We start from the raw sequence: 20,513 nt of genomic DNA on the forward strand, positions 1-20,513 counted from the left end.
TGAGTCAGTAAGTGAATTGTTATGACGTATTCTCATTTACGGAGACGATGAAGTCATCGTCTTCCTTTAATATTGATGTCCTGGGTTTTAATCGAGTGAACAATCGAGTGAATAGCCAGAACAATTTAGACAATGATTCGTAAAAGAACAAATGCCGAAGGAACAATGATCTGCATCATATGGAAAATTTCAGTACTAAACTTACTTAAAATATATGTAAGGCAGAACGTAACAAAGGCCACCGAAGGATAAAGTGAAAGTTTGGCAAACATAAATGCATGTTCTCTGCCCCCATACCAAATATGGTGATGTAGGGTTTCCTTTTCATTGTAAAGTGCTACAGATAGTATGAGGACTGTTGTGGTCACAGCTCTGAAATACTGTCAATCTGTTTTTTAAGTGAATGGTTAGAGATCTGACAAATGTATCTTAAAGGAGAAAAAGTTAAATTGTCAATTTTTGCAGAAAGAATTTGACAGTCTGTTTGAAATGTTAGACATTACACAGCTTTAAGATGCAGAGAGATTGGGGTGTCCTGGTGCATTATTTACAAAAGGCTGGTCTGCGTGTAATTAGAATAATTAACAAAATGGTATTGTTTATTGTGAAGGGAATTGAATTGAAAAGTATTGGTTGATTGAGTTATTGTTGTCAAATGTCTCAAATTCAGTGAAAAGTGTCGTTTTGCATGCTATACAGGCAGATCATGCCATTCAAAGTGCATCAGGATAGCAGGGTGGAAAGCAGAATACAGTGTTACAGAGAAGGTGCAGAGAGAGAGAGATCAGAATTAATATTTGAGAGGTCCATTCAAAAGCCTGATAATAGCAGGGAAGAAGATGTTCTTGAATCTGTTTTGTACATGTATTCAATCTTTGCGTCTGACAGGAGTATATGGAAGAGATTAGACCTGGGATGGGAAGAGCTTTTGATTATGTTGGTTGGTTCCCTGCATTGTGTGAATTTATAGATGGAGTCAATGGATTGAAGGCTAGTTGGCATGATGGACTGGGCTGTAATCATGACTCTGTAGTCTTTTGCAGTCTTGGGAAGAGCAGTTACCAAAGAACACTGCATCCTGTTAGGAATTTTTCTCTTGTGCATTTATAAAAAAAGTGGTAAGAGTCCTTGTGGACATACCAAATTTCCTTAATCTCCTGAGAAAGTAGAGATGTTGTTATGCTTACTTGACCATTGTATTATTGTGGGTGGACCAGGACAAATTATTGGTGATCATCACTCCCAGGAGCTTGACACTGTTGACCGTCTCCAATTCAGCACCACTGATGCTGACAGGTGCATGCCCTACCCTCTGATTCGTGGAGTCAATGACCACATCCTACATTTTACTGATATTGACGGAGAGATTGTTGTCTTTACACCATTAGCTCTTTCCTGTGTTCTGCTTTGTCATTGTTTGAGATCAGACCTACAACGGTGTTGTCATCAGCAAACTTGTAAATGGAGTTAGTGCAGAATTTGGCCACACAGTCCTTTGTGTATAAGGTGTATAGCAGAGGGCTTAGTATACAGCCTCGTGGGATAACACCATTGAGGATCATGGTGGAGGAGATGTCGTCACCTATGCTTACTGATTTGTGGTCTATGGGTCATGAGTCAAGGATCCAGTTACAGAGGGGGAGCCAAGACCTTGGTCTTGGGGTTTAGAGACGAGTTTGTTTGGAATTACGGGTGAAGTTCAAACTGCAGTCAATAAGTGCCTGATGTAGTAAATGATGAATGAGGGCTGAAGAGCCATATCTGACTTAAAACATTGACTGTTTCCCTCATCACACATGCTGTGAGACCTGTCGAGTTTTCCAGGGTGTTCCCTTCTTATTTTCCAACACCTGCAGTATTTTGCTTTTAGAAAATTATGTTTGCGGTATCCAGGGAAACATAAGACCAAAACTGGTATACTGTGTACAGTAGTGGTCTCCTTGTTTAAGGAAGAATGTAGAAATACTGGAAGCAGTTCAGAGAAGATTTACTAGATTAATTTCATTGTGATTATGCAATATAGTAAACATATATCATCAAGCCATTTAAAAATCAGTACAGCACTCCCTCCCCCCCCAAAAAAAGTCCATGAATACACAGATAACAAAGTGTGAAGCTGGATGAACACAGCAGGCCAAGCAGCATCTCAGGAGCACAAAAGCTGACGTTTCGGGCCTAGACCCTTCATCAGAGACGGTCCTCTCTTCACCTCTCTGATGAAGGGTCTAGGCCCGAAACATCAGCTTTTGTGCTCCTGAGATGTTGCTGGGTCTGCTGTGTTCATTCAGCTTCACACTTTGTTATCTTGGATTCTCCAGCATCTGTAGTTCCCATTTATCACTGATACAATCCAAACTCTTCTGCATGTTCATTTGTTGTTCGAATGGTCACATTTTCTGATTGTATAGTTGTTCCTTTAAATCAGATTGTCTCGTCATGTTCTCTATTTCAGTAATATCTATTGCAGATGTTACGTTTACTCTAGCCCCATCGAGTTTAATCTGTTTAAAGCCACAAACATAAAGGTCCAACTTTCTCCTGGGGTTTCACACTAATCAGGTTTCCAAATTAGGGGGAATTTCAGCCAATGAGGGAGGAGTCGGGCCCAGCCCCGCCCTCTCATTCACTCCCATTGGTTGGAAACCCATCTCCCGCCCCGTACACCAGCCCCGCCCCCTCTTCCTATTGGCCCTGAGCCATTGCCAACATCCGCAGTGCGGGGCTGCAGCTGGACGGAGCAGTTAATATGGAAATTTATCGCAGGTGAGATTGACTTGGGAGAGCAGAAAGAGAGAGCGATGGAGCGGCAAGTGTATTGGGAGGTTTCAGACTCACTGCAAGAAAACATTAAACCACAATTGTGAAACTTCCCCCTTCCTCAAACTTTAGTTGAAGCCGATAGTGGCTGTTCCGTTCTTTCCAGTGTTAGGCCTGAGCTAACGGCCACCATTTTTAGACGAGACGCCCGGTGCAGCGACGCATGCACGATTAGGCCATCCCAGGGGTGAGAAGCGACCGGTGATCATGTCAAAAATTAATTACCACTGTGGAGATGCCGGGGATTGAACCCGGGGCCTCATACATGCAAAGCATGCGCTCTACCACTGAGCTACATCCCCTATAACGGTGATCGTACTGCTTCTGGGTGAACCCAGAAGTCCAGCCCCTTTCTGTCCCCTTTCCCGATAGGTCTGGGAGGGCCGTCAATTATGTTCGTTGTTCGAGCATGCGAAGCCACTGTCTCTAGTGAGTTGCCTCTGCAGATAATATAGGATGTGATGTTCTTGTTTGTGTGGGTTAAATGGAGACCTCGAGGCCAGGCATAAGAGAGACAGACAGACAATGAAAAAATGGGAGCGGAGGAATGTAATTTGAGACAAAAACCTGCAGATGCTAGAATCCAAGCTAGACAAACAGGAGGCTGGAAGAACACAGCAAGGCAGGCAGCATTGGAGGAAATGAGCAGTCAACATTTCGGGTATTACCCTTCTTCAGGACTGGATGAGGGGGTAGGGGAGATGCTGAAAAAGAGAGGGGGGAGGTATAGTGGCAGAATGGTGGTGATGATAGGTGGACATTGGTAGTAGGTACAACTTGGTTGGTTGTTGGGAGGGATGAATCCGGTTGGTGGCTGGGAGGGAAGTCAGGGTGGGAAGGTTATTTGAAATTGGAGAACTCAATGAGTTGAATCCTCTGGGCTGTAGGGTGCCCAGGCAGAAGATAAGGTGTTGTTCTTCAAATTTATGTTGAGTTGCTGTGACACTGGAGGTGGCTGATGATGCACATGTCAGAGGGGCAGTTGGGCAGTGACTGGGAAGTTATGTTGGCCATTATAGGCCAGGTGAAGATGCTCAGTGAAACAGTCACCTAGTCTACGTTTGATGTCACTGATGCAGAGAAGATCAATCGGGAACACCGATTGCAGTAGACTAGATTGAAGAACATGCAGGTGAAGCTCTGCCTCACTCAGAAGGGCCCTGAAGTTGAGGGTCCTGAATGGAGGTGGAGTAGGGGCGGGTTTGTGACTTTTACGGTTACTGGGTGAGTGATTGGTGGGGAGTGTGGCGCAAACTGAGCAGTGAAGGTAATGGTCCTTGCAGAAGGCAGAGGGGAGTGGAAGTTGTTCTGCTAGCTCCAATTAGACACTATCACCTGGAAGAGTTTGAGGATGATATGTTGGATGCAGAGGTTGAGCGACAGAAATTGAAGCAAAGGTGACCCTATCTTTATTATGTTTGGAGAGGAGGGTGGTTAAGAGCCATGGAAGGGGAAAAATGGAAGAGGTGTGGTGGAGGGCCTGTGGATGACAGGGGTGGGGAAAAGTTTTGTTTGAAAAAGGCAGACATCCAGGATGCTTGGGAGTAGAAAGTCTCCTTGTCAGAGTAGATGTGATGGAGACAGAGGATTTGGAAAAGCAGGATGGAGCTCTTGCAGGATACATGGTGGGAAGAATTGAAGGAAAAGTTATTGAGGGTGAGGACTAATTTGGCAAGACAGAGGTGGGTTCAGGTGGGGTGGGGGGGGGAACTGGATGGATCTGTTGGACAAGAACGAACTGAGGGCATATAGGCTGTCCTTGTGGGGTATGAACGTGTATAGGGATTGAATGTCTATTGTAAAGATGAAGCACTGGGGGGCCAGGAATTGAGAAGATGGGTATTAATTCATGGCAAGGGTGGAACGAATATCCCAATTAGAGGCATCCCTAACTCAGCTGCTGGAGTCTGCTCCACCAATCAATAAGATCCTGGCCAATCTGATTACTCCACATTCCTGCCTTGCCCCCCAAGACCCTTCCACCCTAGCTAACCTGAAATCTGTCTATCCCAGACTCAAAATATTCAAAGACACCAACTTTCAAGTAGTGTATTTCAAAGATTCTCAGCTCTCTGAGGGGGGGGGAAAAATAATTTTGCTCATCATCACCTTAAATTAGCAATATGTTATTTTCAACAGTGTTTGTTCCCAACACAACCATGGCCTCCATGGTCAGTCTGAGTTGTGTTTGTGATATCAGGTCAGCATATAATAACTGAGGTTTTCATGGTCAGAATTACAGTTTAGTACTGTTTTGTGCTTGGGTTAATTTGTTCACATTTAACTAGACTGAGTCTTAACATTCTTACATTTTTATGAAGCAAAAGCTTTGTGACACGTTTTAGCTTTTCTGTGAAAACCTAAACTCCTAAAGTGGTGATTATTAGGACAAATAAGATAAGACCAAAGTCACACACTTATTGTTTTATACTTCTGTTTAAAAAGCACACTAAGAATTGTTTTTAATTGATAATTTGTTGGTCTTAATTCTGGGAAAAGCAGGCAGATTAATTGTCAAATGACATCACACTGTAAAGCTCTGTCTGGTGTTCACACTGCTAAAAAGTGCAGTTTGTAATGAAACAGTGACCCCCCCCAGCTCTAGGTTTACCCATACAGGAAATGTCCTCTTGATACCTACTCTCTCAATACCTGTCAGGCTCTTTGTATGTTTCAATCAAGTTGCCTGTTACTCTTCAGAAAAAAAAGTTACCTGTTACTCTTCATTTGATAGAAGCCCAGTGTGTCCAAGGTTTCCTCATAGAACAATCCATTTATTCCAGTTATTAGTTTTGTCAACCTTCTCTGAACAGCATCCAATGCGTTTGCATCCATCCATAACTAAGGAGTCCAATAATGGTGCATGGTATACAAGATGTGGTCTTATCTGTGCCCTTTACAAATGAAGCATAACCTCCTTTTTGGACTCAACCTCCCTTGCAGTGAATGGCTACTAGCTTTTCTAATTACTTGCTGTATTTGCATGCTAACCTTCTGCAATCTGTGCAGTAAGAAGGCCAGCTTAAAGCTCTGTAGCCTGATCATTCAATGAAATACTTCATTTTTATTGGTTCTGCTGAAATGGACCAATTCCTACATGTTCTATTTTCCAGATTGTTGCTCATTCACTTAACCTATCAATACCCCTTTGCAACTTGCTTGCATCCTCTCAACTTATTTTCCTACTTATATTCACTTTGTCAGCAAAGGTTGAAACCAAACCTCTGAAAAAAAATTGCAAAACATCAAGGACTCTACAATGATACCTGTGGCACATCACTCATTACATCTTGCCAAGCAGAGAAGAACATTTTATGACTGGCTTGCTAATATGAAACAGACAGCATGGAAATATATTACGCCCTACTCCATGAGCTTTTCACAATAACCTTTTATGTGACAGCTTATCAAATGCCTTCTGAAAATCTAAGTGCGGTACATCCGGGGTTCTCCATTATCCACAGCACATGTTCCTTAAAAAACTCCAACAACTTTGTTAAACATGATTTCCCTTTCACAAAATCATGCTGACTGGCTGATTACCTCCATCTTTTCAAAAAGCCCAATGAAAATGTCTTTGTTAAACTTGAGGAAGAGTGTATAGGATTTGGACTTAAAGTTTTTGGGGAACAAAAGAGAGAGGAAACAATATTTCAGCCAAATTAGAATTGTCTGTTCAGAATCTCTATCCCGTACTGACAGTTAAAAGCTTGCAAACTCCTTTTACAGGATGTAGAAAAAAGGATATTTTAAAGGTGGGAAGCTCAAATCAAAATTAATGTCACAATTAAACAGTCACTTGATTCATGAGAAACAGAATACCAGCTGCAATGAATGAGAAAGAAGAAATGTATATCTGTTCTGGCTATGGAAGAAAATTGAGAGCATAAACATGACAGGAAAAGCACCAAGCCTCTCACCTGAATGAGTGTGTTCCAGTGAACTGACTGTGTGCAAAGAGCTTTAACAACTTACACGGACTGAGTGGATGTGTTCCAGTGCCCTGACTGTGGAAACAGGTTAGGCAATTACAGGCCTGAAAATATATTGCATCATTTACAGCAGTGAGAAACCATACACTCGTTCTGTGGGTGGACGAGGCTTTGACTGATCATCCAACTGGAGAGATACGAGGACACCAGCACCATGGAGAAACCGTGGAAATGTGAAGATTGTGGGAAAGGATTTAATTACTCATCACGGTTGGAAATCCATCGACGCACTCATTCTGGGGAGAGGCTGTTCACCTGCACCGTGTGTGGGAAGGGATTTGCTCGGTCATCCAATCTTTGTTCACACCAGCGAGTTCACACTGAGGATAAGCCATTCAGCTGCACAACCTGTGGACAGAGCTTCAGATCTTCAGACACACTTACTGAACATGAGCGAATTCACACAGGGCAGAAACCATTCAGTTGCTTTGTGTGTGGGACGAGATTCTCTCAGTTACACGCCCTTGAGTCACACCACCATTTTCACACGAAGGAGAATCCATTTCGCTGCACTTCCTGTGGAAAGACATTCAAGCATTCGATCGACCTCAAAGAACACCAACGCACACACGCTAGTGAGAAGCCGTTCACCTGCTCTGTGTGTGGGAGGAAATTCCCTTGGTCATCCCAACTGCTGACACATCAGCAAGTTCACATTGTGGAGAGGCCATTCCCCTGCTCTGTGTGTGGGATGGAATTCACTCAGTCATCCCATCTGCAGAGACACCAACGAATCCATAAGTGACTGCAGGGCTTTGATTCTGCTGTAGCTGCTGCTATTAATCATGTCTGAGATTGAGAATTGATCATATTTGGTTTGTGTCTGATATTAACACCCCTGTAACTGTGGCTGGAATTTAATTTGATTTTCAGGGCTAGACTCTTTCTTCTTGAACACATATCACCTGTGATCTTTCTCCTTGAACTGGGAACTTGGTAACAATAAAATTATGAATTTTTACTTTAATCCTAAATTGATTTTTGGTGCAAAATCTGCTGTTCAGAATCTGGGAAGTTAATATCTCCTCGTAGAAAATCTCTTTTAATTTTTGCTGACAGTTTTGACTGATGCACATTCTTCACGTTGACACCTCCATTATGGCATTAAATTAAGTCAAGGGTCATGAATAATAATGAAATGTTTTGCAGAGAAATCAATAAAAGCTTTATCAATCAACATTGATATTGATGAAGTTTGGAAGTTGCTGGGATCAATCATTTTTGACACGACAGCAGCAACATTTGGTAAAGGCAGAACCACATCAAAGATTGGTCTGAATACTGCTTGGCAGATATTACTTCTGTCATTGAAGCAAACAAAAAGAGATGATTTAATGTACAACACCAATGCAACAGCTAGAATGCTACATCATCTGTAAGTAGTCAAGACAGTTGTGCAAAGGAACAGATACAGGGCAAAGAATCACTGAATCAGGCATGTCAGGAAATCCAAACTGCCTGTGGTCATGTTAATTTACAAGCTGTGTCTGATGGGATCGAGAGAACTCTTGGTCCCATTATGGGGAAGGTTGCCCCCGAGAAATTTGGAGTTGAAGTATCCACTGGAGGAAGTCAACAGATATCTCGCTGGGTTTAACATGACTGGGCAATATTCCTGTGAGATGACTATCCCCTAGTCTCCATTTGATGCTGTCCTGCTGCTCCTGTCATTGTTGTGTCAGGTGTGGAACCCTTGTCACCTGACCAAGAAAAGGCCATCGATTGTGGAGGAAGCAGCAAGTTTCCCTGCAAGGATGGATCACAACCGAACTACCCAAATGCAAAACGTCCACCCTACTACTGCACCTTCATGACCACCTTCTCCTTTGTTAGGAGGCAAGGTCTATCCCATAGGACATGCACCTACAAAAACAAAAGAAACAGAGGAGTTTACAGGAACTGTGGGAACATCCCACTCCTTACTGTCACGGGGAAGACCTTCGCCAGGGTCATGCTGAACATACTCCATCCACTTACAGATTGAGTGTATCCAGAAGCACAGTGCAGTTTCTGTGCTGGTGGTTCGACGGTGGACAGGATTGTCTTCAGACACCAGCTATGAGAGTAGTTTACAATCAGCATTTCATCTAAAATGCTACCAGTTTCTGTGCTGAGAAAAGTGAAACATTTTCACGACAAAATGAAAGTGGATCTTTAAGGATGCATTACAATTTACTTGAGCAATTGTAAAGGGACTAAAAATTTGATTTCCCCAAAGATAATTTCAGACTTGTAGTTGTTTCCAAGCTCTCAAGCTGTGGGACTCCCTACCCTGTAACTGTTTTGCTTTGTCTAAAATGGTTAAAGTACGTCCAACAGCTTATATTTTTAAAAACTTTTCTTTCTCTTCAGTTACATTAGTCATTTGGAGAAGAAACAAAATAACATTTGACAAAGCTGAGAAAAGTACCAAAGACTTGGAAACAAAGTTTGAAATGGCATTTGATTTGTAGTTCTGAAAGAAAGTTGTGCAAAATTGACCAAATCTTGATCATTTGTAAATGTTTGCTGAGCCCTTTTACAAACAAGCAGAGGAGTTAATCCTTTCCGCTGATGCAACGATGACAATTTGAACAAAGCACCACGTTTTAAGATTGACCTCCATCCCATTTGTTATCTTTAATGAAAAATTGCTTGAAAACTGGAGTTATTGCTAAACTGATTGTAAGTATTTCTGCCTCTGATCTGCAGACACCACATTCTGAAAATATTGAATTGGACAGTAAAATTCGACCAACTCTCCTTCATGAGAGAGAATGAAAATTAATGCAATTCTGCACTTAGAATAAAGAAGGAATTCACTCCAAACAGGAATTGGAATGACTCTCCCTGGGTCTAATTCAATGGATTATACCATTTACATTCTGGTGGAAGTCACAAAGTGAGGATGAGATTCATAAATCAATACCCTTCTCTTGGAGATGTTTGCTTGCTTCAGAACATTGTAAGAAACTGAATGTGATCGTCTGGCCACTGCCTGACACATTGGAACTGAGCTGGGGGAGTTAAGCAAAGATTTTCAAACTGACACTTCCTTGATCTTCTGGTAAGGTTATCAGAAAGTCATGAATGGCTTTTATCAGATTGCACTTGTCGCTTGATTGGGACAGCAGTATGAGTAAGAGATATGATTTTATACGCCTTGAAGATTAACATGGAAATGCGTGGTGAAGCTGCACTGAATAACATGTCCCAGACATGTTCAGCAACTCAACAACAAAACAGCATGAAATTGTTACAAATGTCCATGGGATGACATTGTAAATCATTAAGGCACTAACAAACACTCCATTGAGCAGGTGACTTTAAGATCATGAGGATAGATTGTACCCACTAGTATCTATCAGAGGGAGTGACATTGATGTAAAGACAGACAGAGAATCTGCATTGAGGAAACAACTACAAGGTGGATGAAGGCAAATGCAGAGACCTGGAGAATTTTTAAGTTCCCACAAGAATTATAATTTGAACCATGGAGGTTGACGACGTGTCAACAATTAAAAATGTGAGACTAAATCTGCAAATGGAAAGAGATAATTAAAATTGACATTTTTCACATCACTAAAAATATTCTGACATTTGGTCTTGGAGGCAGCAAGGTTTTGCACTGCTGAATCTGAATCTTCTAGCAACTTCAGTATGTTTATAGTATGTGTTCAAGGAATTAGGAAAACAAGCTCATAGGTTAGTAGTGGCTGGAGTTGTGAGAAATTGATTTTGATGTTCCCTACTCAAGACTGGGAGATTTGAAAATAATCATTTTATGAAATAGGAATCTGAATGATTGCCAATGGGTATTTTTCAGGCTGAAGGAAGATTTGTAGTGGAGTCCATCAGGGGTTAGCACTGGGTCCATTGTTTTTCCTGATCTGTGTTAATGATCTGGATCCTAGTGTGTAGGTAGCAGTTTCAAAGTTGGCACATGTCACAAAACCTGGAAACATTGTAAACAATGAGAAGGAAAGCGTAGAATGCCAACAGGATGCGGACAGGTTGGTGGGTTGGGCTGACATGACAGATCAAATTCAATGGAGAAGTTTGAGGTCGTTCATTTTCATAGGAAAAGCATGGGTGGACAGTACAAAGTAAGGGGTGTTACTCTAAAGAGGGGTGCCGGAGCAGGGGGACCTGGGTGATTGTGCACAGTTCATTGAAGGTGGCAGAACAAATGAAGAGTGCAGTTAATAGAGTGTATAGTATCCTGGGCAGCATTAATAGAGTACAAGAGCATGGGGGTTATGCTGAACTCAAATATGGCACTTGCTAGACCTCACCTAGAATACAGTATGCAGTTCTGGGTACCATGCAATAAAAAAGATATGAACAAATTGGAGAGAATAGGTTTACAGGAATGGTTCCAGATTGAAGGGGTTTGAACTATTCTTAGTGAGATAGAAGCTAGAAGGAGATCTATTAGAAGTTTTTAAAATCATGAGGGAGCTGGATATATTAGAGAGAAACTATTCTTGCTCATAAATGGATTGAGAAATAAACAGTACAGATTTAAAGCAAATTACAAAAGTAGCAAAGTAAGGGAAAAAAAAACTTTCACACAACGAGTAGTTGCACTGACTTGAATTATGTTGAGGCAGGTTCCGATGAAGATGACATTGTTTCTATTCAAATAATGATCCAATGTGCGAGGGTATTAGGAAAAGTCAGGAGAGTGGCACTAATTCATAATATTTGGAGAGCTGATGCAGACACACTGACCTGAATGATCTCCTTTTGCACTGTAACACTGCTGTAATTTTGTGATTTAATAATCTTTGCAGCTTTTATGGAGTTAAAATGTAGAATTGTGGGTTCCATTTCAGGTAGATCAGATATTGTTTACTTTAAGTTTCTTTCAAAAATAATGTTAGCACTTTAAGTTAGGTCAAAAGGCTTTTAGAAAACCTTGAAGTTGCTATGGAGACAATTGCTGAGGATGGAGCTATGACTGTAAGATATAGAAGCAAAATTTTAGAATTTTGCAGCAACACATTTGATTGGCTATTCCTGGCTTGCCACATTTGGTCTGGGACTTAAATATGGCACCGGCTGTGCGGATCCCAGGAGGCCCCATCAGAATTGACAGCACCACCACTGGTGACTACCAGATGATGCAAGTGTAGCTAAACAGCATAGAAATTGTCAGGTAACTCACCAGAACTGATGGAGAGAACGCCTCCATAAAACTCCCTGAAGGTGACACTTCTGGTTAAAAACTCTGTCCATTATTTCTTACAGCTGACTCATCAGATAATATGTTTTTGAGAGAAAAGCAATTATCCTAGGACATTAGTATCGTAGCATGAATAGTTGCTTCATTAAATGAAGATGTGTTCAGAAAGATTTTTCTGAAGAAGGGTCTAGGCCTGAAGCGTCGGCCTTCCTGCTCCTCTGATGCTGCTTGGCCTGCTGTATTCATCCAGCTCTACACCTTGTTATCTCAGATTCTCCAGCATCTGCAGTTCCTACTATCTCTGAGTCAATGAAAGATGATTTTCTCAAAAAGCTGTCAGGCCATCCCAATATAATATGAAAGAAAATCATGGACAATCATGTTAGCTGTGGGAGATTTTAACACATATGGAAGTAAAATGGTTATGCTGGTGTTCTGTTTCAAAATTGCTTGTCATGACTGGCTTGTAATTTTGCTGTTCCCACGCGTTTACTTTGAACACATGACATAGAGGTTCGTAGGCACAGTAGCTAAGTTTCCAGCTTTTGATTTCATTTAGATTTTTAAATTTAGTTTGACTTATTGTTGTCACATATACTGAGATACAGTGAAAAGCATTGTTTTGTGTGCTAAACATGCAGATCGTACCATACAAGTGCATCTGGGTAGAGGAACAGATTACAGACTCAGTCTGGGATTGTGCAGCTGCAGTCAGCATTAACTAAGAGAAACCCAAGTGGTGAGCCTGAACAAAGTGTGGAAGTTCCACCAAAAATTTCTGCAGTTGCTGTGGTCATTTTCTTTTGTAATGATTACTTTGTTATTGTGCTTGTAACTTTAGCCACAGTCTTAAATTTGTTCATGGAGTCTGTTTCGTCCACTTAGCGTTGGAGACTGGGTAGCATGCTTGCCTTAGATTTAGAAGGTTCTGGGTTTAAATCAAGCTCCAGAAACTTGAGTACAAAATCCAGGTACACAAGTCAGTGCAGCACTGTCAGAGATACCATCTCTTAGATAACAGCCCCTTTGCGCCCCAAGTGGGATAGATCGTTAAATAGAATGTTGTTATTTATTTGTGTTCATGAAGCCTTGCTGTGTGCAAATTGGCTGCCATGTTTCCATTGATGATGTTGTGAATGTGTAAAATATGAACTATTAATCTTCATTTTCATTGACTAATCTAATACTTGGGACATTTGTTTGGAAGAAAATGCCATTAAATGTGTCAGGACATTTTAGAACACACTGTCTGTACAGACTACCTGATCTACCACAGGGACCATAAGATCATAACATATGGGAGCAGAATTAGCCCATTGAGTCTGCTACACCAATCATGGCTAATATGTTTTCAACTCCATTCTTTGGCTTTCTCCCCATAATTCTTGATCCCCTCACTAATGAAGAACCTATCTGTCTCTGACTTAAACACTTGTCACTTGGCCTTCTCAGCCCTCTGTAGTAATGTGTTCCACAGGTAACCACCCTCTGACTGAGAAAGGTCCTCCTCATCTTGGTTCTAAAGGGTCTTCCCTTCACTCTAAGGTTTTACCCTCAGATCCTAGGCTGTCCTATTGCGGAAACACTTTCTCTGAGTCCACTCTGTTGAGGCCTTTCCCTATTCTGTAAGTTTCAATCAGATCTCCTCTCATCCTTCTGCATTCAATTGGGTACAGCCCAGACTCCTCAAGTGCTACTTCTATGACACGCCCTTCATACCTGGGATTGTACTGTGAGCCTCTTCTTGATCCCTCCAAGGCCAGCACTCTTTCCTTAGAAATAGGGCACAAAACTGCTCATATTACAAATGTGGTCTGACCAGGGCCTTATACAGCCTCAGCAGTACATCCCTGCTCTTGTATTCTCACCCTCTCAAAATGACTGCTAACATTGCATTTGTCTTCCTAACAGTCAAGTGAACCTGTATGTTAACCTAAAGAGAGTCCTGAACTGGGACTGCCAAGTCCCTTTATGCTTCAGATTTCCAAATCCTCCCCCCACCAACTAGAAAATAATCCATGGCTCTGTTCTTCGTACCAAAATATATAACCTCACACTTTTCTGCATTGTATTCTATCTTCCACTTCTTTGCCCACTCTCCCAGTCTATTTAAGTCCTTCTGACCCTCCCTGCTTTCTTAACACTGACTGTCCCTCTATATTTTTCTTTATGTCATCTGCAAATTTAGCAACAATGCCCTCAGTTCCTTCTTCCAGATTATTAATTTATAATGTTAAATAATTGTGATCTCATCACTGACTCCTGCAGAACTCTGAGTCACCGTGTGCCATCCTGAAAGAGACCCCTTTATTCTCACCCTGTGTGTCCTATCAGTCAATCAATCCTCTATGCATACCAGTATCTTGCCCCTAACACCATATATTTAGCAACCTCCTGTCAAAGGTCTTCTTGAAATCCAAACAGGTGACATCCACTGGCTGTCCTTTGTCTAACTTGCTTGTTACCTCCCCAATTTTAACAGATTTGTCAGGCATAACTTCCCCTTGACAAAGCCATGCTGACTCAGCCTGTTTTACCATACACTTTCAGTACTCCATAATCTCATCCTTAACAATGGACTCTTAAAATCTTACCAATGACTGAGGTCAGGCTAACTGGCCTATAATTCTGCATTTTCTGCCTCCCTCCCTTTTTGAATAGGGATGTTACGTTAGCTATTTTCCAGTCCTCTGGGACCCTTCCTGCCTCCAGCGATTCCTGAAAGATCGTCAACCAATGCTTCAACAGGCTCCTCAGCTATTTCCTTCAGAGCCCTGACATGTAGTCCATCTGATCTGGATGATTTGTCCACCTTCAGACCTTTCAGCTTCCCAGCACCTTCCTCTTAGTGATGGCCACTACATTCACCTCTACCCCCATGCTCAAAATAAAAAAAAAGGTATTGGTTTAAAAAATGTAAGTGAAAAGATATCTGACTTGGAGTTTGGAGAGATGTAGTCTGCTGCATTTAACCAAAAAACTTGTTCTGTCGATTTAAGAGAGAAAGTGAATTTCCCAAAATTAGATAGAACCAAGTTGCTGTGTAAGGGGAAAAGATGTCCAATTACAGAATAGATGTGAACAAAATTTGTAGATGCTGGTGTGTTCGCTGAGCTAGAAGGTTTGATAGCCGACGTTTCATCCCCTTATTAGGTGACATTCTCAGTGCTGTGGAGCCTCAAAGCACTGGTGTCTTGTGCTGGTTCAAATTTATATGGTCCAGTTTTTGCTGCTGCTTTGAATGGGACGAATGTGGTCTACAAGATACCATGCGGAGACTGCACAAAATACTACATGGGACAAACAGGCAGACAACTAGCAGCCCGCATCTACGAACATCAGCTAGCAACTAAACAACATGACCAGTTATCCTTGGTTTCAATACACACAGATGAGAAAAACCACACTTTCAATTGGAACACTACTACTATCAATGGACAAGCCAAAAAGAGGACAGCCAGGAACAAAAACAGAGGTTTCAGGAAAAGTTCACAGGTCTGGTAGCATTTGTGAAGAAAAAAATCAGAGTTGATGTTTTGAGTTTGATGACCCTCCCTCAGAAATGGAAGTAAGCTGCTGAGCTTTTCCAGCAACCTCTGTTTTTGTTCCTGATTTACAGCATCTGCAGTTCTTTTGGTTTTTATTACAGGACAGCCAGGGAATTCTTGGAGGTTTGACATTCATCCACAGATTCCATTAACAAACATGTTGAATTAGACCCGATATACCGACCATTACAATGCGCAGCCAGAATGGGCACCTACCAAAAGCAGCAAAAACCAGACCAATTTGAGATAACAAGGTGTGGAGCTGGATGAACACAGCAGGCCAAGCAGCAGAGGAGCAGGAAAGCTGATGTTTCAGGCCTAGACCCTTCTTCAGAAATTGGTCTATGTTCATCCAGCTCTACAGCTTGTTATCTCAGATTCTCCAGCATCTACTATAGCTGAAACAATTTTAACCCCACTGCAAAGCCTTTTCGAAGGATGCCTACCTTGAAGAAGTTACCCTCCACCCTCCAGAGAGACCTCAGTGGATCTCTCTCCCACTGCAGCTCATTTCTGAAGAAGGGTCTAGGCCCAAAATGTCAGCTGTCCTGCTCCTCTGATGCTGCTTGGCCTGCTGTGTTCATCCAGCTGTACGCCTTGTTATTCTCAGATTCTCCAGCATCTGCAGTTCCTACTATCTCCATATCAATTTGAACTGGCACAAGACAACAGCACTTCACAGGAAGCTCCATGCACTGAGGATGTTACCTAGTAAGGGGACAAAATGTCTGCTATCAAACTTCCCAGATTGGTGAACACACCAACATTTACAACCAGCACCCAAATTACACATCTTCAGTCAAACCCTGAACAAAGTATGTACAGCTGTCTGATGGGTTATGCTGTGCAACTGTCTACAACACCTGTATCACCACAAGGAGGTCACATTGGCTGGCTCATAGCATGAACTGTGCAGGCAAACAACGAGAAAGAAAAGGATCTGTCTTCATGAGTATAAGTATCTTTAAAAGTTTATCCAAGTGAAAGCCACACTAGCAAAAATGAAGCAGTGTTACGTCTGTTGGATTGAGTTTAAAATAGAAGATTATCTTGTTTAGAATCATTCTGTTACTTGCGCAGTGCACCTATTTAATCATTGTGTGTGTTGTTTTGTTCAAGTTGGTATAATAAAGATTCTTTTGTTGTTTCAACTCAGTCCTGATGACCTGCTATTTCTTTTCTTATCTGTAGTTCTTCCACACATTCTATTGTTGAAATGATTATGGTGTAGCAAGTCTGATCCTTACAATGTCTGGCTTGTCCAGTATTCTCACTGGTATTGTACTTCTGATAAAACCTGAAAACATTGATTGGACATTATAGAGTTATTGAGCACAGAAATAGACCCTTCAGTCCAACCAGTGCATGCTGACCATAATCCCAAACTAAACTAGTCCCCCCGCCTGCACCTATGGACTAATCTCTCAAAACATTTCTTATTCATGTATTTATTTAAATATCTTTTTAAATGCTGTAACTGTATCTGCATTCACCACTTTCTCTGGAAGTTCATTCCACACACGAACCACACTCTGTAATAAAATTGCCCATGTCTTAAAATCTTTCTCCTCTCACCTTAAAAAATATGCCCACCCTAGAAAAATAACATCTGCCATTCACCTTATCTATACCTCTCATCGGTTTATAAACCTCTATAATGTTCCCCCTCAACCTCCCATGCTCCAGTGAAAAAAGTCCCAGCCTATCCAGCCTCTCCTTATAACTCAAAATCTCCATTCCTGGTAACGTCCTGGTAAATCTTTTCTGAATCCTCTCCAGCTTAATAATATCTTTCCTACAATGAGGCAACCAGAACTAGACACTGTACTCCAGAAGAGGCCTCACCAATGTCCTGTACAATGACGTCCCAACTCCTTTATTCAAAGATCTGAGCAATGAAGACAAGTGTGCTAAATGGTTTTTTAACCACCCTGTCTACATGTGATGCAAACTTCAAAGAATTATGTACCTGCACCCCTAGGTTTCTCTATTTATAACACTACATAAGGTTCTACTTTTAATTGTATAAGTCCTGTCCCTGTTTGTTTTACCAAAATGTAACATTTCGCATTTGATCACTCTATTGCTGCCTTATGAAGAAAGCTTCCTTAGCAGCTTGCTGGTTGAAAACACAGGACAGGCCTGTTATCTGTGGCCAGGACATATTTCTAGCACAGGCCCTGAAACAAGAATGGTACTGTTGGAGCTGATTATCCACATGTAACAGGCTCTGTACAGAATTCATCATCCATTAGTTTGACATTGCAAGCAGAAACCATTTTTAAATAGTTGCTCCTTACCTAATTTTACATCATGCTTGAACTTAACATTTTCCTTTTGAGTAATTTGTGATTACTGAAGCAAAATATTAACTGACTACTGCTTGCAGTTCTGATGGTTATAACATGCAAAAGGATGTAGAGGCGCTGGAGAGGAAACAGAGAACGCTAACAGGGATGATGCTAGAAATGTGTCGTTTGACATTTCAGGAAAGGCCGACGACCTCATCGCTCCGCCCACAACCTCCACAGCCAGCAACCCCAGAGGAGACAGCCACACTGAGCCCTGCCGCATCTTCACCATCCCCCCAGACCTTCCACTGACTGAGGACGAATGGTCAGTCCTAAGCAAGGGGCTCACCTTTGTCCCCCTACAACCACACATCAACGAATACCAGTCACGGTTGGACATAGAACAGTTTTTCCGCCGCCTTCGCCTCCACGCTTCTTCAACCGGGAACCTAACCCTCCCTCCACTGACACCTTCGCCCGTTTCCAACACAAGTCCTCCTCCTGGACACCACCCCCAGGCCTCCTACCTTTCCTCGACCTCTTCATCTCCAACTGCTGTCGAGACATCAACCGCCTCAACCTCTCCACCCCTCTCACCCACTCCAACCTCTTCCCCCACAGAACGGGCAGCCCTCCGCTCCAACCCCAACCTCACCATTAAACCCGCAGACAAGGGTGGCGCAGTGGTAGTATGGCGCACTGACCTCTACATCACCGAGGTCAAATGCCAACTCTCCGACACCACTGCCTACTGCCCCCTCGATCATGACCCCACCCCCGAGCACCAAACCATCATCTCCAACACCATTCATGACCTCATCACCTCAGGAGACCTCCCACCCACAACCTCCAACCTCATTGTTCCCCAACCCCGCACGACCCATTTCTATCTCCTTCCCAAAATCCACAAACCTGCCTGCCCTGGTCGATCCATTGTCTCAGCCTGTTCCTGCCCCACCGAACTCATCTCCACCTATCTGGACTCCATTTTCTCCCCTTTGGTTCAGGAACTCCCTACCTACGTCCAAGACACCACCCACGCCCTCCACCTCCTCCAGGACTTCCAATTCCCTGGCCCCCAACACCTCATTTTCACCATGGACGTCCAGTCCCTATACACCTGCATTCCGCATGCAGATGGCCTCAAGGCCCTCCGTTTCTTCCTGTCCCGCAGGCCCGACCAGTCCCCCTCCACTGACACCCTCATCCGCTTAGTCGAACTCGTCCTCACCCTCAACAACTTCTCTTTTGATTCCTCCCACTTCCTACAGACTAAGGGGGTGGCCATGGGCACCCGCATGGGCCCCAGCTTTGCCTGCCTCTTTGTAGGTTACGTGGAGCAGTCCCTCTTCCACACCTACACAGGCCCCAAACCCCACATCTTCCTCCGTTACATTGATGACTGTATCGGCGTCGCCTCTTGCTCCGCAGAGGAGCTTGAACATTTCATCCATTTCACCAACACCTTCCACCCCAACTTTCAGTTCACCTGGGCCATCTCCAGCACATCCCTCACCTTCCTGGACCTCTCAGTCTCCATCTCAGGCAACCAGCTTGTAACTGATGTCCATTTCAAGCCCACGGACTCCCACAGCTACCTAGACTACACCTCCTCCCACTCAGCCTCCTGTAAAAATTCCATCCCCTATTCCCAATTCCTCCGCCTCCGCCGCATCTGCTCCCACGATGAGGCATTCCACTCCCGCACATCCCAGATGTCCAAGTTCTTCAAGGACCGCAACTTTCCCCCCACAGTGGTCAAGAATGCCCTTGACCGCGTCTCCCACATTTCCCGCAACACATCCCTCACACCCCGCCCCCGCCTCAACCGCCCAAAGAGGATCCCCCTCGTTCTCACACACCACCCCACCAACCTCCGGATACAACGCACCATCCTCCGACACTTCTGCCATCTACAATCCGACCCCACCACCCAAGACATTTTTCCATCCCCACCCTTGTCTGCTTTCCAGAGAGACCACTCTCTCCGTGACTCCCTTGTTCGCTCCATACTGCCCTCCAACCCCACCACACCTGGCACCTTCCCCTGCAACTGCAGGAAATGCTACACCTGCCCCCACACCTCCTCCCTCACCCCTATCCCAGGCCCCAAGATGACTTTCCATATTAAGCAGAGGTTCACCTGCACATCTGCCAATGTGGTATACTGCATCCACTGTACCCGGTGTGGCTTCCTCTACATTGGGGAAACCAAGCGGAGGCTTGGGGACCGCTTTGCAGAACACCTCCGCTCGGTTTGCAATAAACAACTGCACCTCCCAGTCGCAAACCATTTCCACTCCCCCTCCCATTCTTTAGATGACATGTCCATCGTGGGCCTCCTGCAGTGCCACAACGATGCCACCCGAAGGTTGCAGGAACTCATATTCCGCTTGGGAACCCTGCAGCCCAATGGTATCAATGTGGACTTCACCAGCTTCAAAATCTCCCTTTCCCCCACCGCATCCCAAAACTGGCCCAGTTCGTCCCCTCCCCCCACTGCACCACACAACCAGCCCAGCTCTTCCTCTCCACCCACTACATTCCAAAACCAGTCCAACCTGTCTCTGCTTCCCTAACCTGTTCTTCCTCTCACCCATCCCTTCCTCCCACCCCAAGCTGCACCTCCATCTCCTACCTACTAACCTCATCCCACCTCCTTGACCTGTCTGTCTTCCCTGGACTGACCTATCCCCTC

At 43.4% G+C, this 20,513-nt stretch overlaps 1 protein-coding gene and 1 non-coding gene across 2 annotated transcripts in view; one reads left to right on the plus strand and one right to left on the minus strand.

Annotated features, from left to right (window-relative positions):
- Positions 1–16,675, plus strand: part of LOC125449419 (gastrula zinc finger protein XlCGF57.1-like) — a 97,196-nt gene extending 80,521 nt beyond the window's left edge. The window contains exon 3 of the mRNA XM_048525202.2: positions 6,955–16,675. Within this exon, the coding sequence (XP_048381159.1) occupies positions 6,955–7,554 (600 nt within the window). The 3' untranslated portion in view covers positions 7,555–16,675. The remainder of the gene's footprint in view (positions 1–6,954) is intronic.
- On the minus strand, positions 3,048–3,119 carry trnaa-ugc (transfer RNA alanine (anticodon UGC)). The gene has a single exon. It is a non-coding gene; the product is annotated as a tRNA-Ala (tRNA).
- Positions 16,676–20,513: the final 3,838 nt, after the last annotated feature.

Source organism: Stegostoma tigrinum, chromosome 42 (genome assembly GCF_030684315.1).
Source record: "Stegostoma tigrinum isolate sSteTig4 chromosome 42, sSteTig4.hap1, whole genome shotgun sequence".
Taxonomy (NCBI): Eukaryota; Metazoa; Chordata; class Chondrichthyes; order Orectolobiformes; family Stegostomatidae; genus Stegostoma; species Stegostoma tigrinum.